This window comes from Anguilla anguilla, chromosome 1 (genome assembly GCF_013347855.1).
Source record: "Anguilla anguilla isolate fAngAng1 chromosome 1, fAngAng1.pri, whole genome shotgun sequence".
Classification (NCBI taxonomy): domain Eukaryota; kingdom Metazoa; phylum Chordata; class Actinopteri; order Anguilliformes; family Anguillidae; genus Anguilla; species Anguilla anguilla.
This window is the reverse complement of record NC_049201.1, coordinates 62,668,721-62,694,410: the sequence shown is the minus strand read 5'-3', so window position 1 is coordinate 62,694,410 and position 25,690 is coordinate 62,668,721. Positions and strand designations below refer to the sequence as shown.

Sequence of the window (25,690 nt, the reverse complement as noted above, 5' to 3'; positions counted from 1 at the left end):
CAGATCCCTTTTTCAATACAACCAAGTGAACAAACTATTCTGTTCAGAATAATGATGAAAACAGATGTTGTTTTAAAGTAATCTGAAAAGATGTACAAACGTGTAAAGGGTTACACTATTTCAGATAACATAATATTTCCAAATTAAATATTTCACCCAGGTCTGTTCTTTTTACTGGAATAAAATGCAAAATACAATCTCTGAACATATCCCAGGAAGGTTTGTGTGAAGTGTAAAGTATCACAGACTTTAGATACGGAATGCCAAACCAAAGGTTTCTGCAAAACACACCAAACTCAACAAACCATGAGTCACAACAGAAATAATGTGGGTTCTTTAAAATCTTTTAATGCTAGGCTGCAGTATGAAAAATATGGTGGAACTTAATTTCCACTAAACATAAAATAACTTTAGCACAAATATTGTAAAATAAGTGTGGTTTAAAATTTATTTTTTGATAAAAGACTAGTAAATAAAAATGGCAGTTAAAACATGTATGCGTTATGTATGTTGAAAAATGCCTAAATTTTAATAATAATAATAATAATACATTCTTCAACATGCCTACTGATCGTGCTACAATGAACTTAAAACTTGGAATGAAAAACCCTGAAAAGAACACTTTTTATTGATGTTGCCACATCAACGTGTTTCATCTGCCAGTGAGAGCCAGTGAACTCTGAACATACAGATCTGCTGCTGTTCTGTATGATGCATGCTCATTGGCCAAACTGCTTGCATGTCCCAGCAGTGAGCAGTCAGAATTTGACACATGGAAAAGCTTTGTGTCTGATCATAATAAAACTTTGGATAGAACTGTTCCCTCTGTATACCAGTAAATTCTGATAATAACCCATGTGTAGAAGATAAGTCATGGAATGGCACAATAGAGGACAATATTAGTGAAAAGGCTGTTTTTGAATTTGAACACATTGAATTTGAGTTCACTTAAAAGACTAGACTTCAATGTAATTTTTACTATTTAAATTACAATAGACATGTGAATCTCAGGTGCAAAGTATTAATAGGGATGACACATTTTCAGAAGAACTGATTACAAAACATACAATTTTTTCTACTTTTGCAATAAATGTATGCTATCTATGATATAATTAAAATATATAAACATATATGTGTTTATATAAAGTGCTTAATTTTATACTTTATGCTAAACAAAATTTATTTTCAATGATGACAGTTAAAAAAATAATAATTAGTAATTTTGATCAAAACTGCAGTATCTTTTTTATATTAATATAAAGTTTGTAGTTGTCAGTAATTCTTGTGAAAAGCTATTTGGCCAAATTTCTCAAATCTGATTTCTACAGTGCTTCTGAGGGCAAAGATAAGAGGGTTCAAGAAAGCAGCAATACAAAATGGCTTCTGTCATATATTCATTATATTGTACTGTATATTATGGCAAATTGCTTCTTGTGAAGTTCGCAGCTCCACTGTTAACACAAACAATGCTAACGATGGCCAGGGTATCCTCTGTCCAATAGGACAAGCGCAGAACCCCCAACCCACTCTTATGGGACATGGCCTTTCCTCCGTAGGTTTCAGTCATCTGACCCGGCAGCTGATGCAAGTGGCCCGGGGACGTGTGGTCCTGGCACTGGAAGGGGGACATGACCTGGGTGCCATATGCGATGCGTCAGAGGCCTGCGTCAACGCGCTGCTGGGAAATGAGGTAAAGCGGCATGAGTCATTGCGCAATGCCAGGGACGGCTCCCGCTGCTCGGGCCAGGCACAGCGACAGGATAGTGACAGTCAGACACTGAGCATGCATGAGGGAAACGCAACATACGTGACAATGTGCAAGCAAGCGATCACACAGTTACCCAACACATCCACACAACTCTGGCATTGGCTGCGATTGGCTGGGATCAACGTTTGTCCTTAACTTTTCCTAATGATTAAAAAATACATTGCTTACATTTTCACTTTTACCTAGATATTTACTGAAGCAACACAGGCCTCAATAGTGCAACATCAATGCCCCATCCCTGATACTTGAACTTGCAGCCTCTTTGTTCCAAGTAAATTCTATAGAATTTATAAAAACAAAATGGTACTCCATAATAATAAGAAGAGCAGTTTGGGAGAGAGATCCTTTATGTCTGCATTTAAGACTATAATCAGTAAATCAAACCTGCCACATGACATTTCAATGCTCTGCTGCGCATCACTGCCCATAACATCCTAGCAAGCTGTTTCACAGGCACTCGGATCAAATAAGTCTAGGGACCCTAAGTCTGACTAGCCTTTGTTAATGTACTTAAACCAGCATAGGACTTCAGGAGTCTACTTCTGCCTAACTGTGGCTTCATCATCCAGTTAGCTAAATTGAACCCTTTTACTCCTTGTATGTTTGACAACCCTTGAAAGATACATAGTCGGATTATGTGGGAAAGTGAAGACAAATTAGGCTTGAATTTGCCAGTTGTTTTCATGGGATTGCCATGTTGAGAACATTTGCTTCTTGGTGTGCACTTCATCCCAAAAAAATTTTTTTCACTGTGCTCAAATATCAAAATTATTATTATTATTATTATTAGGTAAAGGTAAAACTATTTCAGAATGAATACTAGCTAAATGTGTAACGCATAGCTTGTATATCCAATCAAACATTTTCTTTATGTTGTCATTTTTATGCAGTAACCCTAGATGCTATTGAACTTCCACCATAAATTCTCTATTTCAAGAAATTAAGATACTTCAAGAAAACTCAGAACTGAGAAGACATCCATTAATCCATTCAGCACTGCATAGTCACGGTGACCTGATGTCCCGATTTATGAGCATTTGCCCGGCAATGGCATCATTAAGTTTGTCCAAATGATTAGAGTGAATTAGAGTGAATGTAACCAATGTACCCAGTGAGGTTTTGACTTCAAAGTCCCCCCCCAGTCCATAATCCCAATCTCCCTACTCCCATCCCACCAACCACCCCCTTCCCCTTCCGTGTGGAACTAGAATCTCAAACCCCCCCCACCCGATGGCCCCACCAACCTGTTTGTGATCACACTCTCCACCCCATCACAAAGTTGTCCTGATTTTATTCACTTCTCATCTGGTCACCATATACAGCTGGCCAAACAACTACATTGCAGCCTTGCCAATATGTTCCCCATCAAAGCCATTTTTGCCATTGATTAATACGACAATTATCACTAATTTTCTGCGTCTTCAGATTTACAAATACATGTTGGTGGCAGGGCTTTCGTCTAAAACGAATCTAGATTTGCTTTGGCTGCATTGCACTGCAAATCTGCAAATTACGAAGGTCAGAAAAGAGCTGTGCAGAAGTGCTCTGCAGTTTGTCAGACATGTTTATTCATGTGCTGGGGATTAAAATCCCTAAACATTTTGCAGGTTCTTTGTTTAATGCTGCTCCTCATTCATTGTTTTTCCTGGCCACTTGTCATCACTGCTGTGCCCACTGACCTGTCCATATTTGCCATACGTTTTGATAAAGCTTTTGATAAAGAGCTCTTCCATATTTTTTTCCATGACCATGAGGGAACCATCTATCTGTCAATAAAATGGACTTGAGCTACAAGGATAGTTGTAAGTTATGATAATTGTTTGTATAAGTGTAACAACAGAAGACAAGTAAGTTCTATAGTAAAGTTCTACAGAAAAAAATAAGATAATAAATTATAATGACGAAAAAGTGACTCTTAGCAACATTGAAAATATAACCTCAAGTAAAGCTCGGACCAAGTAGGTCACTCATATTAGGGTATTTGATGTGAGCCAAGCACTTTCCATGGGTATAAATAATTTGGATACGTATCCGACATGTTCTTTAAACAAATGGCCCAGAGCATTTCCCAGAGTTCAGAAATAAACAGAGAATGTTAGTATTGCCAATGAAATTGGGATCAAATGTGGATACACCAATTCAGGGACCATTTCCTGTGCCACACAATGGAAATGGGATAAATATCAGTTAGCAGTCCTTATCCATCCAGAGTACTGGCTGCTGTTACCCATGCAACTGGCAACAGCATGGAAAGGACTCAGTGGAATGTGTTTTGATAGGAAACAGAGTTAGTTCTTGTGTTTAAAATGTGCTGCAGTGGGAATTCTGTCAGGAAAATTTTTCTAAATAAAATAAATATGCATGAAGAATTAAACATAATTTTGTATGAAGTGAACTGCCAGAAAAAAAATGAACTTGGCAGAGCACTGATATCATAAACTACAAAAGTTAAAATTCATAATCCAACAGTTATAGGTGACATATTAAAGTTGGGCTGTAACTATCACTAAATATGTCAGATTTGCTTACCTAGGTTTGATAAAGCATTTCCGTATTTAACCCCATGTTCTGTTTACGAGACCTTGTTCTTCCAATAATACATGTCTTTTCTTTGCTAATGATTAAGTTAAGAAAATGTATATTACTTTTGTATTATTTATTTTGTATAAAATTGTATACCACACAAACATTTGTTGACAGTAAAAGAAAACCCTCACTCAAAAAACATCAAACAATTTCTAAAGGTTCCTAACTTCTACCCTGACACTACAGGTCCAGATGAATTGGATGAAGCCGCTGAGTTGCATTGCTCATAAATGAAACATTGTTCCGTTGTCGAGCATATAAAGAGCGAGCCTCGTATGCTTAAGTGGATCATGATCAATTGGAGGGAATGAATGTGGGGGTGTTAAGTTGAGATAAAACACAGAGAGGCTGGGCCGTGGTGGCCCCTGGGTGCTGGAGATTAGGCAGAATTAGTCCAAATTAAGTCTCCATACGTGCCCGGAAAGGAAGAAGGGAATCATTGTAATGCTGAGGAACAACACTCTGATTCTGTCTGTGGGACAGGGGGACACTGCATGGCTTTGTGGCACGGGTCCCAGCAGACACAGGTTAATTAAGGCACGGGGCTTAGCACCCGGTGAGAGTCCACCCCCCAGGGAGGGCAGGTGGGGGTGTCACTGAAGGCTAATTACCCCGAGGGGGGAGAGGATAGGGCTGATGTTGTGGCCCTAGTGACCATTGTGCTGGCAAGGGAGTGCAATACCAATGATATATAATTGATTGTAAACTGACGTTATCAGTCTTTAGTCATTAATGTTTTGTTTTTGGTTTTGGGGGATTTGTTCAAATCACTTACAGGCCACTGTACAAAATTCAGAGAGATCTTCTCAACAGTGAATCATGTAGCAGTTATAGTCAACAACGAAAGAAGCAAAGGATTTAGTCATTCAAATTCCTCCACTTTCACTGACCATTACAAAGAAGGAGAAAAAGAGAAAAGGATCCCAAACACTCAAAACAGCTGTACAGATATCCTGTCCATCCTATCCATCACTTTACCCTCTATCCCGTTTTACACATGGAACACAGATGAAGTCTATTTACTGTTCTTCCTTTCAATGGCTAGGAGGGCCTCTTTGAATAATCAGAATGTTTAGGGGTTACGTGTGTGTGTGTGTGTGTGTGTGTGTGTGCACGCAAACGCCTGTTTGAGCACGCATGCTCCACCAGTCTCCTGTTTTCCAGAACGCCTTCGGGTTTGATCCTGATATTGAGGTCTCGCTATTTCTGCTTGTATCGCTTTTCAGCTGGAGCCCCTCTCTGAGGACGTTCTCCACGCAAAACCGAACGCAAACGGCGTGACCTCCATTACGAAAACCATCCAAGTTCACAGTGAGTGCGCCCTTGCTTCCTTTAAGAGATCTAACCATGATTAAGGAGGAGGCCTTTCCAGTAGATGCATAAATACTGAATGCAGTAAAACCCCTCTTCATATGCAGTATGAAAAATATAGTACTACACGGTAGCAAGTGTGGTTTAAAAAACAAGGGCTTGTTCTATTCATTCTTTGTGACTGAGCTATTGTACATTGTGTTACATATTATAATTCACCAAACTGCATTTCAGACATTTAGTAGATGCTCTTATCCAGATCCAGCTTTTGCAATTTAACATAGTATCCATTCATACAGCTGGATGTTTGCTGATTATTTGCTTGACTAAAATACTTGACTAAAGTATTTTAGTCAAGGCTGCAACAGCCGTGCCTTACCTGGAAACTGAACCCGCAACCTTTCGGTTACATGCTCAGTTCCCGAAATATTAAACCACACTGCTGCTCCATTCCCAAATTCCCTTTGAGTATGAAACTGTGATTCATCTATGATTCATCAATACAAAAACAATGGTAATAGTAGCAGCAGCAGCAGCAGTATTGCTATTAGTACACATTTGTGTCCTGTGTTTTAGGTAAGCACTGGAAATGCCTAAAAAGGTATTCCCCTACTGTTGACCTATCACTTGCCGAGGCCTTGAGTCAGGAGAAGGATGAGACAGAAGCTGTCAGAGCAATGTCACTGCTCTCGGTCGATGTGAACCTTTCATCAAAACCAGAAGAAGTCAGGTAAGACACAAAGCTGGTTCTAGTCAAGTTTATTATGTTTTCGAAAACAGAAATAGCATAGGCATGGATAGGGTAGTCTGACAAAAAATCTACAATGTCAATATCCACAAGCATAGGTGTAAACATAGGTGCATGAGCAGAAGTCCTGAAATTAGAAGTCCATTTGAATCCAAATACCTGACACCTGAGCAGGCTTGGGCCCAGAATGTTGCCATTCAGGTCTGGTTCAGATCCAGGCAGAATGTCTTTGGTCTCTGCATGTGTTAATATGCGCGAGACCATGTTACCGAACACTCTCTATATCACTTACTCTGGACTACTCTGTTTCTCCGTTGCTGCTGTCTGCACTTGATTGAATAAGTCTTCTAATACCCACAGTACCAAATGTTTTGAATCAAAAGGTGAAAACAATATTATCATGTATTCGGCAGTGATTTGATACAAATAGTGTTTTGATACACACTCAGCATTTTTCTGACTGACACAGATGTTTAACGATACTTGCGCGTTATAGACATTACTTTGTATTTATAAGAGGGCATTTCTCACCATGAGGGGATCACTTAACCGAGAGGTTGCCACACAGCACGGGAACGCTCACATCCTGTCACATGACTAAACAAAACCAAAAACAGTTTTCACTAAAAGGTCAACTATAAGTTACTTTCATAAAAAAAAAAAAAACTCTAGTTATACTATGAAAATGTAATTGAAGGCAATTGGTTTGGGGCTAATCAGATATACAGTAGAATCAGTATATGATAGTATGGATATAGACTGAGTCAATATTCGATTTACTTTCACTAATAAAGTGTAATTGCTTCACAAAAACAATTTGGTGAATTGAGGTTGGTGATTACTAAATAGACAAATTCTATTTGTGAAGATACATGATAGCACATTAATTTAATTGTTAGCCAAAGTTAAGAACAACAGTTGTTTGAATCCAGGACTTTGATTTGTTAAAAAAATGCCCTGTACTGCATGCATTAATAATATGTGCAGCCAGTAAGTGTTATAAATAAGTAATTACATTTGTTCTGTTTGAAAAGGACAAAATCCAGCCCAATCGATTAGACTTTTTAAGATCATGCCTTAAAAGTCTGACTACATTCATAAAGAATCTTTTCAAAGGTCACACAGCACATTATGTGGGGCATAATTACTTTAGATTTTCTCTCTACAGCACATAGCTGAATGTAGACACAGTAATGTTAACACTTTACAGCAATGAAATGATCTAAGCCAAAGACTGCTCTACAAATTGCTTGTGCAAACATTGACAAAACTTAATTAAAGGCTGAATGATTCAACATAATTAAGTGGCTATCCCATTTAACATCTATCCAGCAGTGCAACCAGAAACCCAGGTTTCTGCTTTTCCGAAAGGGCTAGATTTTGATTAAAAAATAAAATGCTAATGACAATGTATTTCTAGCTACTGTACACAGGATGTCTATAATTTTTACTTTAATAATGTGGCCAGATTTTAGTTTATGGGAGCTTCTAACTTTGTATTGCTATATTCTTCGTTTTAAAATGTCATTCTGCTATAATTGGCCCATGTAATCTACAATAATTTTGCAAATACTATTATTATATGTGGTACAACAAAATTGTAAATAAAATAACAAATGGCTATGGAGGCATATCCAGCTAAGGAATGGCTTCTTAGTGAAGGGATGTTTCCCACTGGCCAGAATTACTCGCTGAAAAGGAATTCCAACTCTGGCTGTGTGTCCCATAATGCAACACCCAGCCATAGCATTTCCTATGGAGGGAGTGATTCAGTCAGCAGGCTCTTACCTGTATCATCTCTCAATACCCTGGGTTCAATTAACCTTTGCCCTTAAATTAAGAGCATTTGTTTTGTTTTTCACAAACACAATTTGGCAGGTAAATTTTAATGATCTGAAGTTGCCAAACTCTGCCTGTGAAAAAAACAAACACTAGAATTTAATTGTCAAAGTTAAGGACAAATGTTGATTGAATCCAGGCTAGACTCCTGTCCAACTGTGGGTGGCTGCAGTATGTCTGTGCCTGTTGCAAAAGATGGGCAGTACTGTGGTGCGATGGCTGTGCAGCTGAACATGCCCTGTGAAGGGAAACAAAGTTCTGGCTTTCTGCACATTATTTGGTTGGCTGGACATGATGCTCTATGCGATACCCTATTTTTAAATTTAGTTAATTAATTTATTTACATTTGGCAAGTAACCATAGCTTGGTAATCTGAAGTTCCAGACATACCGTTGTTCATTGTTGCATTATTAAAATGGAGTCCATATCAAATCTGGTTTCCCCATTTGTGTGGATTAGTATAGGATTTATTATAGAGATTTCGCCTCACCATAGCCTTTTTCTTTTCACATTCTGGAAGCTTTCACCTCTAAAGCAAATAATTTTATTTACTTAAACAGAAGTGTTTAAATGCAAAACCACCATTCCCTGTATTTTTATTGAATTAGTGCTCTGCTTTCCACTTTGTTTAAACCCTGGAAAAGTAGAACCTGCTTGCAGTGTGTGGGGGGACACTTTCAAAGTGAGAATGCTCCCTTTATGCATGCGACTTCTGCAAATCTATATCTATCTACACGTGTTTATTGAGCAACACACCAAAGCTACTGTGGTTTTCAGCATATCAGATTTCCCTGGCAGCGCTTGAAGCACACGCTCAGTAAAATATAACAGAGCTATTTTTGGTGTAGCTTAATTCAAAAATGTATAGTTTACAGCTTTCCTTTGACTAGATATGATTTAAAAATGCATTCCAACCATAGCCACATGTGCAGGAGATGTCTGGCGGGATAAACCAGTGTACGATTTCACAGCAAAATGAGCTGAACTTCCATGAAAGTAAAATAGTTTACATTCTACCAGGATACTTTCTTTTTCTATCCCCTTAGAAAATAATCTTTTCTCCTTTCTTTTTCAAACCATAACTTTTTTGTTAAATATACAGCCATTCAAACATGCTTAAACGTAAACAGGAACATTTGAAATCATCGCTTTGGATTTAAACTGTTTTTCCACTTGATGTGTGTTTATACTTCCTGCAAAAGGGCCTCTATTTATGGACAACTGGATAACACAAATAAACATCACACAGAAGTGAAAAATCAGCTTTTATTATCCATGAAACTCTACAATGTCATTGTGTACTCTTGCACCGCGTTCTGATTGCCTGTTTATTTTCACAGGGCTGCCCCTGAGCCAATGGACGAGGAGCCAGTTCTGTGAAGTGCCAAGTCTTCCCAGCCATTTCCTGTCTGTGACATCATTGTGTATCCCCAGAAGGCACCCTGATCCGTGTCTTGTCTACTGCCTGGGTGGCGCACATCGCACGGAACGTAAACACGGGGCGCAGGACTCATTTCACTTGTTCCTTGAACACATATGAAAGCAGAACTCTGGCTCTCGTCATTTTTTGGGATGCTATTTCAAGCGCAGAGTCGCTCTCGATTAGGAATATGTCTTTCATCGTGGTGAAATGCTGACACATGGCTCCAGATATTTTGTTTCATATGTTTGTTTTTTTAAGTATACAAAACACCTTTTCAAATTTTCAGATCATTTTAGATATCATGGAGGCACTTTCTCCAATTTTTTTCTTATGAAAGCATTTTGAAAGAGCATGCTAGTCTTTTGTAACTACAAAGTGATGGAGGTGACTTACTATTTTTCTAGTTACATTTGTACTCACACAAAAATATCTAGCCAAGAGGGCCTTCACTGGGCAGGAAATTATACGCCATGCTTATAACCATTTATCCTTGGATGCCAATGGGGTTTTCAAGATCTAAACTAGCCAACTCCATAATTGTGAGTAACACAACAATCAATGAAGTGCTATTTCTTCAGGAGTGACACATGAACGATTTCCCCTCAATGAAAGCAATTATGTTGAAGATTCTCCAACAGTTCCAATGCCTCTTTAAAAACTAACATAACTATGAAGAAGGCTGTTTAATGGCATTGAAATGGTTCTAATTTACAATGTTCCTGTGTTTGTTACGCAGCCGCCTCGCCACCCCCAAACCTCCCCCCACCCCCAAGCAGCTTGAAAGCGGCACGTTGAACCCGAAACAGAAGAGCATCGCATGCCTGTTCACAAATCTGAAGGGAGCCATAACTAGAACAAGCTTTGCTCAAAGGTTACGACGATATGAAAGATCAAACAATGTGGTTCCAGTTAGGGCGAACGGAGACCGGTAAATCAAAGATGAAAAGATCTCACTCAAATAAAATTATAGATTTCTCTTTTGTCATCAGCACAGGCAGTATTTTTTTGGCATGTGGGCATGCCGCAGGGTCAGTTGTTGCATTTCATAAAGCGCAACTCCTCAGATAATTGAATGATGAAATGTGAAACCAGTGAGGAAGACATAGGATGGGGCATATATGATCATGTGTCCGTACAATTTTTCTTTTGGGGGGGTGGGGGGTGTTGGGATTGGCCTTATTTATCCAAAGTCTATACTATATTCTCCAAGTAGAACCTTTGAAGAATAAGATAAAAGCTGCAATAGAATCTATGTAGGCCTACCAACTGAAAAGACAGGAGATGATGAAAACATAGGAGAGCTGGTTGCAGTAAAGAAGAAGGGTTGAAATTCCATGAAATTATGAGTAGCTACAGCCCATGTTCTGTTTTACATTTTTAATGAAGAAATTATATACATGTTCCTTTTTATTCAAATGTAAACAGTTTTTAACAATATAACATTAAGTAAAAACTGAACAATAGGAATTTCTTCAGTGGGTTACACATTCATAACAAACATTTTAGTTACAGTAACTCCAAGACTACTCTTTTTTCTTTTCCTTCCATGATGGTATATTTCAGATGTGACTAGTTCACTTTGAAGGAATGAAGCTCTGTTCGGCATTAGTTTGTCCCTGAAAGTGATTTTATTAGCGTGCACTGTCAGAGATTTGGTAGTGCATTGTGATCGAGTCCAAAAGAAGTAAAAACTGGCAACTCACACATTACAGCTAAGTCTACGAGGTAAACCTAGCTGCGGTACATCTGCAGTTAGCTTGACAAATCACCTATACGAGTACTGGAAGTAACCAGAGGGTGTGTGATGGCTTGTCAGGTGCAGTACCTGACTGTCATTTTCATTCTATGAAAAGTTGTCCGCGTTTCTTTAAGAGTGAGCGTGAGGGGGGCTGGTGTGGTCACTGGTGGCATTTGTTAAACGTTTTGAAGGAGAATGGGGTTCATCTGGTGTTTTCATTTTTGCCACTGGAGTGGTAAAATGCCACCACTGCACATTATAGTACATGCACTACTATCATTACCTGAACACAGCATCTTGGGCAATAGCGCTGCTACACCAATGCCTTGAAGGCTCTGTGGTGTTCAGTAGAGCCTCCACCTGCCTCAACAATTTCATTCATATGGATACCAACTGTTAGCAGTGTGACACAGTGGTTGAGGTGGTTGGGGTATGAACTTGTAAGCAGAAATTTGCACATCAAAATTATGGATGTGTCACATTTTGTATCATTGAGCTATCCTCTTAAATTCAGGGTTTCCAGAACTTTCCTGGAAAACAAGGTATACATTTGTCCAGTTTCCCTGATGTTCCTTGAATGTTATTTTTAAGTCATTTCAAAAAAACATTATAGGAATGGTCTCATATTGTCCATATTCATGTCAATTTTACTGAAACATTTGCTAAACAAATGTTCAACAAATCAATATTTTTTTTTAAATACTGAAAAGGTTAGACACATCCCTCCCTGAGGAGTAATTTTTATTATGTGAAACGGCCAGGGGAAATTACCAGTAAATATGTATGTAACATGCATCAAACATTTCTCTGAGACCATTTTATAAAAAATAAAGACTGCTTGAGGAAAGCTCACCTGATAAAATTATCTAACAACCAAATATGAATCTAACTGGGTTCTAACTTCCCCATTTTTCTTGAGAGGTTACCTTTTAGCTGGAAAGGTACTTAATTTGAATTGGTACAGCACATATCCAATTGTATAAATGGACGGTGACTGAGAAGGGCCATGAAGGAGGTTGTTAACGGTTTTCTGTTAGCACCTTATTTAATTACTAAAAGATTAGTATTACAATAATAATATTAATCATTGTAATCAATCAGTCTATCCACTATATCCTTTCTCCTTAGTTTAAGAAATTAAATTTAATCAAGAATTGCTGTTTTTTCCAGTCACATAATTCTTCCTTACACATCATCATATGTTTAAGGATTCCAGAAATTTTATGTGAACGACAAAGCACTGAACTCTTTGGACTGAATGCCCCTTCCTAGCATCTAAGATAACATAGAGGAAGAATACATTGGAGGACTTTAAGTGCTAATCACAATGGACCAGGACATCTTTGCATATTTGCCAGTGTAAATCCATATACAGGTCATTTTTGGTACAAAGAGATATAAATTACTGTGATATATCTGAATATTTGTGATAGACTATCTGCCTATCTGTGTACAACAACTTTACCAAAATAATCTATTGTAACTGATGCAGATAGTCCATAGATACCTGCGTTGTCTGGCAAAGAGTATTACATCTTTTTAAATAAACACTATTATTGGTGGTTCTACTATAAAATGTGTGACTGTCCAATTGCAAACTTGCTTTAAAGAAAATCGGCAGATCGTTCCTTTCATGTCATAGTAGTTCAAATGTAATCATAATGATTGTTCTAATTTGCACTCAAATGATAAACCAAAGGGACAGTGGATGTATTATGCTTTATAAGGTGATGGGTTCCAATAGTCAAATACATAAGTCAATGAAAACTAAAAGAAAACAGTTCAGGGAAAAGACAACAGCAGTTTCATCATTGGCTAATTTACCTGAAAACTGCACACAGTCAAATTGATCATTTCTGTGTGACATCACTGTTTATTTGTTGCTACTTTCCAAGCAAAGAGCCAAATGAAGCTCTCCAGGGTAAACTGGACACATCTGTTCCAAATAAGAGTCAACCAATAGGAGGAATTCATGAATAATTCATTATAATTTTGTTTTTGGTTTAGATGCCTCCGAGTTGGTATAAGTGCTTTGAGACTTTGAGAAGACAGTTCGTTCTATAGGGTTGCAAAACACATATTCCAGAATATAAAATTGCATTATGAAGTAAAACATCTGGTTATACCTGCTATGATTTCAATTGCAGTATATTTGCCAAAACATCTTCATGTATGTTCCAAATTATTAATGTGTATTTGTTCAGAGCATCTTTATCATTAACTGTATGTTGAAAACCATCAATTCATATGACTTCTTTGCCCTCTGAATGTATGAACAAAAAGGAGACGTTTTTGCACTTTGACCAAAGCATTGAGTAACAAACTCATGTTGCCAAAAGTAATTATCAATTAGAGTGTGTTAAATGCAAGACTGCAGTTGGATCAAATGCTTTCAAAGTACATTACAGTTCATGGGGCTCCCCTTGAATTACAGTAGGATAACCTATAGGAACATATTTCTTATCTAGAAACAATTAGCTTAGTCAGTTTCCATTCTGACAGGATTGGCTCTTACTATCATATTCTGTGTCTATGCACAGTCTGTCTATCCATCCATCCATTATCTATACCCGCTTATCCTGGTCAGGGTCAGGGGGGGTGCTAGAGCCTATCCCAGTCTGCATTGGGTGAGAGGCAGGAAACAGACTGTCTATCAAACTATATTTAATTATATCTTCAAATAAAGCAAATGCATATAGTCAAGGAGGAGCCCAATATTTATAAGCCTGCCTTGAGTTATAGGGATCTTATGAAGATATGGAGAGAGGTTCACCCTATACAAAGTCATAAAGTGTATTTCTGTATCTGGTTGGGAGGTGCCAGGTTGTATCTAACCCCATCATGCAAGGTCCTGAACTAGAAATTACAAGACTTAAAAGGTCTTACCATTTTTGTTTATAACTTATGAAACATTAGGCATTTTGTGTTTGGTGAACACTGGAATTAATAAATTTTAAATAAGAACCTTAGACACCTGGATGAAATTAAGGCCAAAGTACATTTTAGTAATATTCAGTCTTTCCCTGAGAGTAGTTTTTCCCTAGATGGGTCCAGACTACTGCTAGCAATAATGCAACAAATCATAGGCTGGATTCAATTGTTAACTTTATTTTACTAATTTATGCATATATGGCATCACTTTATTGAAGGCCAGTTTGATGATTTAATCCTACTGATCACAGAATTTAGCAAACTAGTTTGGGGAAGAAAAAACAGAGACGTGCGTTCTGGCTCTGAGTCAAAGTTCAAGATATTGACTGAATCCAGGCCAAAATAATTTTTCTAACTATTTGGTGGCTTTTCAGACATGTGTGTGTGTTATCAGAATAATCTGAATGGCCCTTCTTTTGAGACTGAAAAGTTGAAAGGCCTACAATTGGCAAGCAGGAAACGTTATTAGGTCAAATGCCTCTTTAGTGGGGGAACTTTTTGCAGTTTTCCCTTTTCATTTTCCAAAATCCTTTTTCTTGTCCGATTATTACATTATTATGTTACTTTCACTGTACTGAAAACCTGTTTAGAATAATATGATCAACCATGCTATCCCTATTTACATTGAGATGCAGTAAAGAACAATAAACAACTTTTTTTTAAAGATATTCTTGTAAAAGTGAAACTATGTAGATAAACAGTCTATATGTGTAAATAATACCAATGTAATTATAATGGAGTGGTGTGTTTTGTTGTACTCAATGCTAACTTTCCACTTATTCACTGTCTATCATAGCCTGTTGTTCTCTCTTGTGAGTGTTTGACTTTTGGCTACATTGTAATAAATCAGCTTTGGTCTGAAAAAAGATTATTATCCACTAATGAAAATCTGAATTAAAGAGTTTTTTGTCCCTAAGTTACAACAGTTAATCAGATGAAGGCTACTTAACTACTCTACCACGACTTTTACAGGATTTAGATAAATCATTTTAAAAATCTTCTAAAAAGAAAAAAAGATTTATTTTTCTAAGAATTCATTTTACAGGTAATTCTCAAATAAATGCTAAGCAGTTTCAAATATTATTTGAAAACAGAGCAAAATGTGCCTCAAATTCAAATACATGTGCCTTTTCCACTCGATCCTTTTATATGATGGTGCAAAATGCGCAGTAACAGAAGCCTTTTAACTTCTTTAAACATTATATACGAGCATTTTTTCATTAAAATGAAAGCCTGCACTCAATAAAAAATAACCCTTGTTTGTCTTTGAATAATTGTGTTTATAGTTAGTAGTATGCAGTCCCTCTTTCGAGAATCCTGTCATCAGAAATTTTACAATGCTTTGTCAAAAGTGTTAAAATGAAAAGATGTATGTTCACGTTTTACAATAGGCTTTGAATTTCAGCTGAAACAATGTACTTTTCCTCAGTTGCGCCAGAATGCGTTGGAAACACGTGATACCAATTCTAATGGTATATTTAATAACTATGTTAAAAAATTCAAAGGTATAATTAAAACTTCTCATTTAATTAATTAAAGGTTGAAATCATTCGTAAAAGAAGGACAATACATTTCGATAAACTAGGCTGGCCATTATTTCAGGCAAAGTACACGATAAATAAACACATCTGAAATGTAGGCTACGTTGAACCGAGGGTTTAAAAAAGACCATGACGAAGAAGCACCTGTTGGCAGGCTTGGGCCATTCTCAAACTGTCTACTTGACCAAGTCCTTTTTCTTGCGGGAGAGCAAATTCAATACGCAACATACATTATATTAGACACGTTCTAGTAAACAATTGCCTTTATAACTCCCTTTACTGCAAGTGTTGTAACCTTTAATTTAATTAACCATGCAAATACAAACTTTCAAAAATTCAGCATGTGGTACTTCAAAAGCAATACTACGATAAAAACAAATGAGCGATTATTATATATATATATATATATATATATATTGTTATCGTTGTTGTTGATGATGGTTACAATAACAATAATAATAATAATAATATTAATAATATAGATGTTTTTATTTCATCAATATAACATTTTAAAGTAGGTTTCATATGTAACGTGATTCTTGCAGAGCTGCGAGGTAATGGATTTGCGACTGGTATGGCCACGAAGCGTCCTTTTACTAATATCTTCCTGAAGGAATTTCCAATCGAATGGCTGTATCGATATCCATTATACGTCCAGCCTGAACCGTTAACTTCAAAGACTGATCTTTTAGAACGCGAAATTGCAATACGAAATAAATGATACCGTGAACGCTCAGTTGTAAGACAATTGCATTGTTACGTTGTTGCAATGACATATTTGGAATTGCGCCATTTTTCAACTGCGCGACTGCATGAGGTTTTGGTTAGGAAGAGGAATTTCCCTATAATTGTCCGTCAGAAGCACAGCTGCTGACAATGTGACATTCTTCGCCTCAAAACCATGGCATCACAGTTACAGTCATTTTTACATGGGGGATTTATTCTGCATAGTCTCTCTTATTTTGCTGTATCGTGTTTTTTAATGGATTGTGCGTAATTCATAAATTAACTGAATCTCGGGCAATGCAAACATTCCGCTATTGTATAATCCAGATTTCCAGAAGTTCAAGTTCATACAACATAGGACTCCTTTTTCATAATTTCTCATAACAATCCAAATCAAGGGCGGTAGCCTGTATAAGGCAAATAAAGGTTGAAACGGCGTACGATGTGTTATATTCACAGCTAACAGTTTCATGACAACCTTCTTGTGTTTGTTGGTTAATGAAAACACTGACTTCCTGCACAAAACATTTCTCCATGAACACGCTGAATTAAAGCGGTTTTATTCTCGGTGGTTCAGATGAACATTTACATCATAATGTATGCCATTTCATTAGACCTAGTTATATTTTATCACTTGGCTAGGCCACGTAAACAAGGCCTACTACGTAAGGCCTTTGTAGGGTGAGCGCGCTATACTTTTAGTCAGCCAATTCCTTGCTCTTACCTTTCAGATGACTTAGTGCCTTGATTCCATACTTTTCCGATGAAGAAACAAAATCTGAAAAGAAAAACACATTTCACATTTAAACGCAAGAGATCATATACTCATCCGACAATCGGTTGTCTTATGAATACTGGGCCTTATTTATTTGATTTAATACATTGTTATGTGTGTTTCTAAGATAAATAGATAGATAGATAGGCTGGATGTCATCGATACCTACAAAACAAAAATCGAGTTTAAAGTGCTACTAATTATGAAAAAAAAACAGTTTCTTTATATTTGTACTTATTAACAATGATTTGTGATTTAATTTCAGATACATTTGCAAAATAACTAACGCGACATGGCTGTGTATCGTGCAGTAGCCTATATATCACAGGCTACAAATTGCAAGGTGAAAGTAATCCGTGATATCAATATTTACCTAACGTCAAGTCCATATCACTCGAAGAGTGCCTTTCCGCCCTTGAAAATGACATGGCATTTCCCTTTTTTGCTCTTCATCACATTTCTGCTCTGTAGAAGCCAACGTATTGCTTTGCCTTTTCCAAATGAGGACCGGTGCACTCGAAGGACGGTTCAAACAAATCCATATTTAAGGAAATGTACCAAAATCATCGATCTAGTCTTTCCTCTTTCTTTTGAAGAGCCTAATATAGCAGATGATTTATGTCCAAAAAACTTATTTCAAGCTCTTTTCAAGGAGAACGTATGAAGGCGTGTCCATACTACTGCTGAACATCTGTTCATTTCACGTGACGCTTTAGAGAAATACTAACATCTGGTCAAAATAAGTTTCATTCAGGTGCCGCAGCAACTTTTCACATGCCAAAATCCTTCAGCTAATAGGAAGTCATACTTAGTACCATGGTTATATTACACAGACGAACCAGCTGAAATCTCGTGAGCTACAGAATAAACATTAGGCCTACTTGTGTCTCATATATAGTCTGTAATATTGCATTTTAAATACGTCTGTTTACCATGAAAAACATTTTGTGTAACCTTCGACCTTGCCAAAAAATACACATATTAATACAGAATAGTTTTCTCCATTTTGTTATCTCAACAATTTAAGTGCACTATACACCATTTGGTATTTAATTGTGCCGCCTGTCATTCTGTTAATTTATTATTTTCGAAAACAGGTGTGTAAATCGAATAGTTAATTTGACTTGTATTAAACCGTAGTTTACCATAGTGTGTGTGTGTGTGTGTGTGTGTGTGTACGCGTCTGTAGCCTATGTGCGTGTGCTTTTGAGTGAGAGAAGAGGGCAAGTGAGTTTAAAAGGAGCCGATATCATCCATCCCCCAATTACAACATTCTTATCTTTTTTAAATTGTTCAGGCCATGACAACTGCGTACAAGTGATTTTAACCCGTCCCGCCCTCCAACGACCTGCTTAACGGGCCTACCATTTCAAAGACATCTGGGAATGTCATACATGTCGAAACCCCAATTACACACCTCCTTCAAACGGGCTTGTGCTTTGATTCAAATGGATTTAAGAGGGCAAGATTGTCCAAAACACTTTTCCAGACCTAATTTTAAACCAGTGTAAATGCATCCAACAAACACTGGCTGACATCTGTCAAATTCTTGAAACTGTATTCAACCTAAATCTTTTGATAGACTAGCAAGCTGATTTGTTTGCACTCTCTAAACAACATTTACATCAAACATTGATTCAAAACTATATTAAACCAGACTGTGTGCAACGCAATAAATAATTAAATATGTTCACGTAAGTGATACCGGAAATATCGGTATGGAGCTGTTCCTGTTCACGTTAACTAGGAAAAAGATTTAACTAGAGAAAGAATGCTCATTAATAAAGAAATAATCCTAAATTAAATAGTTTTTTGCAGTTTTGCATTATATATTGCATTATATACTGTTACAAGTTAACACCAAATGAAAATAAAATGCATTATTCAAATCTTTTAACATATGAATGAAACTTTGATGCGCTAAGCTGTTCAACACCTTACCCTATGTTGGGAAGAACAGATGTGTAACGGAGCAATAATGAAGCTATATTTTACCACTGCTATTACTAGCTACCACGGCCACCACTACAACAATAGCATAATAATAATAATAATAATAATAATAATAATAATAATAATAATAATAATAATAAACTTGCAATAACAAAAAACTAGACAAATAGTAATATATATATTTTTTCATCAACATTTCATATTCCTCTACGCGTAGAGCAACAGCAACCACTACGGGTACTGCTACTACTGCTGCTGCTACTACTACTACTACTACTACTACTACTACTACTACTAATAATAATAATAAGAATAAGAATAATAAACCTCCGTCATAAAACAATTTTGTGTACTACGTAAAATGATGTTCATTGTTATTAGTAGTAAGAGCAACAACACACTCGCAACATAAATGTAAAAAACAACATATAACATCTCATTTTTGAGACACTTTCATATCTAATTAAGAGCAACACATTTTGTTTTACTTTCAACACAGTCAGTGTTAAAAGAAGTCGCTATTTGTAACACAAATTGTATATTTGTAACACAAATGTAGAAACGTTGACACAAAATGTGGTGAAAGTAACACAAAAGTGGTAGTATATCGGTAGTATATTTGAAATAATATTTGGATCATATGTGATGCTGCACATCACATATGTTGTTAAAAATGCACTGTTGAACCCTCTGTAAATGTAATCCCCATTTTTAAACAATCACGTGATACAATCTACACGGCCCTTCATACAGCATAACAAACTATACTGCAGGTCGAATTACAGATATATAAAGGAATTCAACACTCTTGACATTTCAGACACCGCATGAATCCAAATAAAGGCACTGTACTGAAAGTGTAAAACACTAGAACATACGTACATTATTTAGGCTTAACACGCCAGATTTACATAAAATGGTGTCTTTAAAACCACCGACCACAATTTTGTATGTGGATATCACAAAACAATGCCAAAGTAACATATTCATCATGTAGCTACTGATACCCGAGCGCCTTCAAAATACCAAATTTGCTTCGCGCCTTTGATAAGCATGAAATGACCGCCGGAATTGTTCTCGTTGCCTACTTTTTCTAAACTGCCATACAGAAATAAGTGTTATAAAAGTTTTAAAACACAACATGTCCCACTAATTTTCGCCAATGAAACGACAACCCAAACATTTTTTGCGCCTACAGTACGGATTTCAAAACTAAGCCACAATAGTTTGTCTTATTTAATCGCATTACATGTCCAAAATTCTACATTCTAAATTAAAATTCTGGGGGAAAAAAACTTTAGTTTAAAAATCATATTTATTTTATTGCAGAAAAATATACAGTTATTTACAAAACAATCATAAAAATAGGAATGCATTTAGACACCGGATCTAATGATGCATTATAACAAGTGTCATCAATAAATAAATAGATGTATTTCCGAGACAAATAACCTAAAAAAGGTTTGCACAGGTACGAGCCAAATTTCAAACCATTTCATGGCTATATCAGTCCTTTCTCGTCGGCAGCTTGATTCTGAAACTGAGATGGTAATTTCGATGTATTTTAACCCTCTCTCGAGAAAACAACGGCACGACTGGATCAAAAGGCATGCATAGAGTGATTAGGGTTTCCAACATTCATCGTCAATCAAAAACAAAAGTTTTAAGCATAATATCAGAATGTAGAGCGAGCAAGTGATTGTGTAGTCGAACTCGACTGCTGGTTGTCCTCGGCCTTTTTCTCTGTAAGTGCTCCCCACGCCCCGTCATCTTTGGTTTGAACAGCTTTCTTATTTTCCCCCAAAATACTGTAGCTTTGTACAAATCCAGCATGGGACTCCAGAATTGCCCTTTGGGATAGGTAAGTGGAATCGGTTGTCACCTGCGAATTAAAAGATGAATTGGGATTAATCTGATACATGCTATTGCTTATCAATAATCTCGCCTATCAATTTAGAAATCAGCATTAACAAAATGGAACACATGAATTGAATTCAATTGAAAATATCGTTACCGTTAAGCACATCAGTACTCGTAGGCACGACTCTGTATGCCGCGTAAAATCGTAATAATATTTAAAAAGAATAACAAAAATATATTCTTTAAGTCTTTTTTAAGGACGGCTGTTATAAAAAAAATGTGCAAAGGCGCATTTTATATTTTAAAAGTTGCCAGTAATCAATAAAATATATGCATACACCAAATTAAGACAATACGTTTGAAATCATAGCATACCATGTTGCCCTATGGCTCCATAGACGCTAGTGAGATGCTGACATGGACCACGCGCCCTCCATCCTCCATACAGAGAAGGCATAGCTTAGTCTTTCATGAGCCACATAACTACAACTTGCCATTTTGGAATCCAGTTCATCGCTCTGAAGCACTTGGTAGAGGAAATCGATGTACCTGGCAGCAAGTTTGAGGGTCTGTATTTTGCTCAGTTTGTCTGATGGCAGAGTAGGAATAATTTTCCGCAAACTTGCGAATGCCTCGTTGAGGGACTGCGTCCTCTGTCGCTCGCGCACATTCGCCATGACTCTCTGCGTCTGAAGTTCTTCGAAAGACTGCGGACTGCTGCTGCTGGACTTTTTTCCTCTTTTCCCAGGGGTCGGGCTATCTGAATCCTCCCCATTTTTCCTGCTCGTTCTCCTTTTCCTCCCACATCTTTTCTGTTGCCTGTCGAGTTCTTCTTCACTGTTGCTAAGACTGTCCGCTGGAGACACTGGGGAGCTGGATTCGTCTTGCATCATTCCGTCAAACATCAGTTTCGGTAGAAAACGCGCAAGATGTGTTTATGAAGTACTTAATACAAGCAAAATAATTCCAGTTGTCTTCCGTATTGTAGATATCGTCCGTAAAAAGGTCCGCACGCTGTCTAGTGGGCCACGGAAGTATTTCTGTCTTGATGGAAAAGTTGAGCGCTCTTATAGTCTGGATGGCGCAAATTGTTTGCAGAGAGAAGTGATTGGTCAAGAAAGAAAACTACGTGAAAAAGAGGGGTGGGGGCAGCCAAGGAAATATCAAAAAGTCTTGTACACAAGATTCATTTCTTCGGAGTCGTCTAACACTACAGCCAAAAATATCAGAGTATCCAAATACAAAGACAATATTAAAAACTGCATTTTAACTTTTACGCACTAAACAGAATTAGAATGTGAGGACCGGACAGAAGCTGTTTGAAAATAGGAAAATGGTTGCCAGACTTCTCGAGTATGATTTTAAAATTGGAAGAAGAGTTGCAACCAGTTAGCCTACTCAGGTTTGATCGCTCCGCCTGTTCACTGGTCTTGTAAAATTGTGATTGTATTTAAAGTTGGAATGCTTTTAATTATATGAATTAAAGCCATTAATTCCGTGTGATATACAAGTTGCATTTAAGTTTATACAGGCAATTCAAATGAAAAACAAAATACTTAATTTTGCACACTACGCCTTACTGAATAGTATAAAATTTGATACATCATTAAAATCATACATTAAGTAATTAAAAAATAACTCAAACATGAATTAAACTGACTTTTGTGTTCCATTTTGTTCTGCTGTGTATTTGTTCCTATGTCGTGGCATATTATCTGAAATCCGTTCATCAGGCCTGTTCGGTCCACTGTTTCCTAATTAACAGAGCGGTGGCTAAGCGCATATTGATTGCCAGCGATGTATTTCCTACTCATTTAAAAACACAACAATGACATCATCAACAAAAACAACAAAAACAACAACATTAATAATAATAATAATAATAATAATAATGGTGATTATATGATGATGAGGACGAAGAGGAGTCTGGGAATAAACTTGTAAATTTGACATATGAGGTAAAGGATCTGGGATTGAAGTGACAGTGAAGTAGGGTAAATATGCTTCCGTTGCCTACCGGACCGAGCTGAGGACCATTTAAAATAGGCTGTTTGAACCAGTATGTGTGAATGTCCTTTTGGAATTAAGAAAGACTTTAAAATTCAGTGAAAGAGGGACGAGCTCAAGTTTCTACCTGCTGTTTGGCCTTCACAGCAGGCTACTGAAGAAGTGCTCAAACTGATGGATTAACATCACCTGGCGCGGGTGGAAAAGTGTTCAAAGGAAGTGTGTGAAACTATTAATGAGATCTATTAATCTCCATCACTCTTTTTCTACATTTTCCACAAATACGAGTCCACCAATTAATAATTTAATTAACTTTTTGATTATCGATTTAAATGAGCACTTTTCGTTTCTATGAACTGTTCAACAAGTTGTCAAATCATCAGTTAGATTGAGACCTAACGGCAAGACTGAATACATTGTCAATAGTTGCCTCCAAATGATTATTTTCATGATTCATTGGCTTGTTGAACGGCTATGGCCGCATATTTTCTCATTCCAATCTATTGTGATTTTGTTTAGTTGGTTAGTTGTTGTGCCATTTCTACCAACATGAGTTTACTCTTTAGTAAAACCTGCACCCTTTCTCATTTACAATGAAAGCCGATTCAAACTTATTTTCTGTAATAAAAACGGTAAATGTGAGTAGGAATTTCAATACAAAGAATCGACAGCAATTGAATCAAACCGGGTAGCCTAATAAAAGATTTAACCAGGAAACCCAGAATATTTCGGTTAATGCTTATGGGTTGCACAAAACCACATTAACCACAAGGGGGCATAATTTCCTAATTTTCTTCACTAATCAATACTGGTCAGTGGAATACAAATCCAGCGACATTGCATCGCTGTGGCCAAACTGTATTCCTGCTGAGTGCAATGACAATAGCGTAATATAAAGGAAAACATGCACGAACATAGTACATTATAGTTAGTCTATTAATGAGATTTTGTGGTTTGGGCTCTTGTTTGAAAAAGATGTTAACAAAAAATGTTTCTTAAATATAAAATTGAAAATTTTCAGCCATTAGTTTTCAATTCAAAGTCCAACACACGCACAATAGTCAATTTCAGAAAAGAAGATAATAATTTTGCATTTCACTGTGAAATTTATGAAAAATATCTTTAAAATAATCTGAAAAATTTCATTTCCCCTTGCTTCTCATAATAATATATTCATGTCTCCAGATATATCCGAATCCAATCAAACAAGTTACTAGTATCAAATATACCTTGCTGTGTGTAAACATTTTGGGTTTGACTCTCTGCAAAACCAGCACTTATCGCAGGAGCAAAACTTTTGATAATTCTTCAACAGTAATCAGGATGTTATCACATTTAATAATTTAAAACATACCTAACACAACACCTTAGTATATTTAAGTCTGGCAAAAAAATAAAAATATCAGGTTATAATGCAAAGTCATTAAGTAATATAATTAAAGTTATGACCAAACTGTGAGGTCTAAGAGGTAGGCCTTTATTATAGAATTTAAAAAATAATAATCATTATATCCTAAATCAAAGAACTTCAAGTGGTAGCTACAAAAATGAAGTGGTATTACAAGCCTGCCTGAGCTTCCTGGATAGAAGGTGCCCAGAGATCAGAGATCCAGAAAGAATCTGATGCTCATGTTCAGATATGAGGATATAAGAGCCGAGAAATGGTTCTAAAATTTGTTGAGCAAGTGAGATGAAACTGTACAACTGCTGACAAAGTTACCAAATTCTCTGCACTTCAACAACACTGGCTTAGGTTTGCGAGTAAAACTAATTGTTTATGGGGTCCATCCTCTCATTTACACAATTCCATGGTCTACATTTTGAACCACACATATATGTCTCCAGTCCCAACACACCTTTTTTCTTTTTCATCTGGGATTTACCCTCTGTTTTTTTAAATAGAGTGCTTCCCTGATTGCAGGATTCTTGTGCTGTGCTGCTATTATATTTTCTGAGGAGACATCAGAGACAGTAGTGTGCTGTTTACCTTTTCCAGTTGTCAGGTGAGCTGAGTTGCAGGCCAGGAAACCATGGCACACTTTAATTTCTGTGGCTGATGCCAGGTCGATGTGCATACTCTTCACAGCTCTGAAGACATCTCCGTTCATCCATCCAGGTCAGTAAACAAAATCAAAGTGAAAATCTGATAACTCACCAATCCAGTAATGCTTAAGACCATTCAGTCAACAGTTGCTTTGTTGGTCTACTGGCTACAGTCCTCACTGCCATGGCAGGCATTCACTTCTAGAACAAGAACAGTGCCTTACCCAAATGAAGCACCCAGCAGCCATTTTTAAACTAACATATTTTTTTAGGATACATGGTTGTTGTAACTTTCATTTCCTCGTAAGTAAAGGTAGGAACTTTCAGTCACAAATAATGAAAGGCTAAATGTCTAATTCCATGCACTGATATTGACAGCTCCATTTAAAACTTCTAACCAGCGAGCATAAGCCATGTTTTAGTGAATTCTTCATTTGTCAC

At 36.8% G+C, this 25,690-nt stretch overlaps 2 protein-coding genes and 1 long non-coding RNA gene across 10 annotated transcripts in view; 1 reads left to right on the top strand and 2 right to left on the bottom strand.

Moving 5' to 3' along the window:
• LOC118223946 (histone deacetylase 9-like) overlaps nucleotides 1-15,232 on the top strand; it is a 123,991-nt gene extending 108,759 nt beyond the window's left edge. For all 7 annotated transcript variants that reach the window (XM_035411080.1, XM_035411089.1, XM_035411056.1 and 4 more), the window contains 4 exons: nucleotides 1,557-1,690; nucleotides 5,581-5,665; nucleotides 6,242-6,395; nucleotides 9,593-15,232. In XM_035411080.1, coding sequence (XP_035266971.1) covers nucleotides 1,557-1,690; nucleotides 5,581-5,665; nucleotides 6,242-6,395; nucleotides 9,593-9,632 — 413 coding nt within the window. In that variant the 3' untranslated portion in view covers nucleotides 9,633-15,232. The remainder of the gene's footprint in view (nucleotides 1-1,556; nucleotides 1,691-5,580; nucleotides 5,666-6,241; nucleotides 6,396-9,592) is intronic.
• LOC118224013 lies at nucleotides 1,542-18,037 on the bottom strand. Its single transcript, XR_004764548.1, has 3 exons — nucleotides 17,760-18,037; nucleotides 17,336-17,389; nucleotides 1,542-1,678 (listed from the first exon to the last, which is right to left on the bottom strand). It is a non-coding gene; the product is annotated as an uncharacterized LOC118224013 (long non-coding RNA).
• A 2,611-nt stretch (nucleotides 18,038-20,648) lies between these two features.
• On the bottom strand, nucleotides 20,649-25,324 carry twist1b (twist family bHLH transcription factor 1b). 2 transcript variants are annotated; one of them, XM_035411114.1, is made up of 3 exons: nucleotides 25,194-25,324; nucleotides 21,694-22,324; nucleotides 20,649-21,221 (listed from the first exon to the last, which is right to left on the bottom strand). In XM_035411114.1, exons 2-3 carry the CDS (start codon nucleotides 22,102-22,104, stop codon nucleotides 21,015-21,017), a joined length of 618 nt encoding a protein of 205 aa, XP_035267005.1. In that variant the 5' UTR covers nucleotides 22,105-22,324; nucleotides 25,194-25,324; the 3' UTR covers nucleotides 20,649-21,014. The 2 variants fall into 2 exon arrangements, with proteins under 2 accessions (XP_035267005.1, XP_035267012.1); XM_035411121.1 differs by lacking the exon at nucleotides 25,194-25,324 and having other exon boundaries at nucleotides 21,081-21,221; nucleotides 21,575-22,324.
• Nucleotides 25,325-25,690: the final 366 nt, after the last annotated feature.

What these genes read in the sequence shown, in the direction of transcription:
- twist1b (XM_035411114.1), bottom strand. Translation starts at nt 22,104, where the DNA reads ATGTTTGACGGAATGATGCAAGACGAATCCAGCTCCCCAGTGTCTCCA. An exon ending in ATGAACTGGATTCCAAAATG is followed by an intron (nt 21,222 to 21,693) that starts GCAAGTTGTAGT and finishes TTTAATTCGCAG; the next exon opens with GTGACAACCGATTCCACTTA.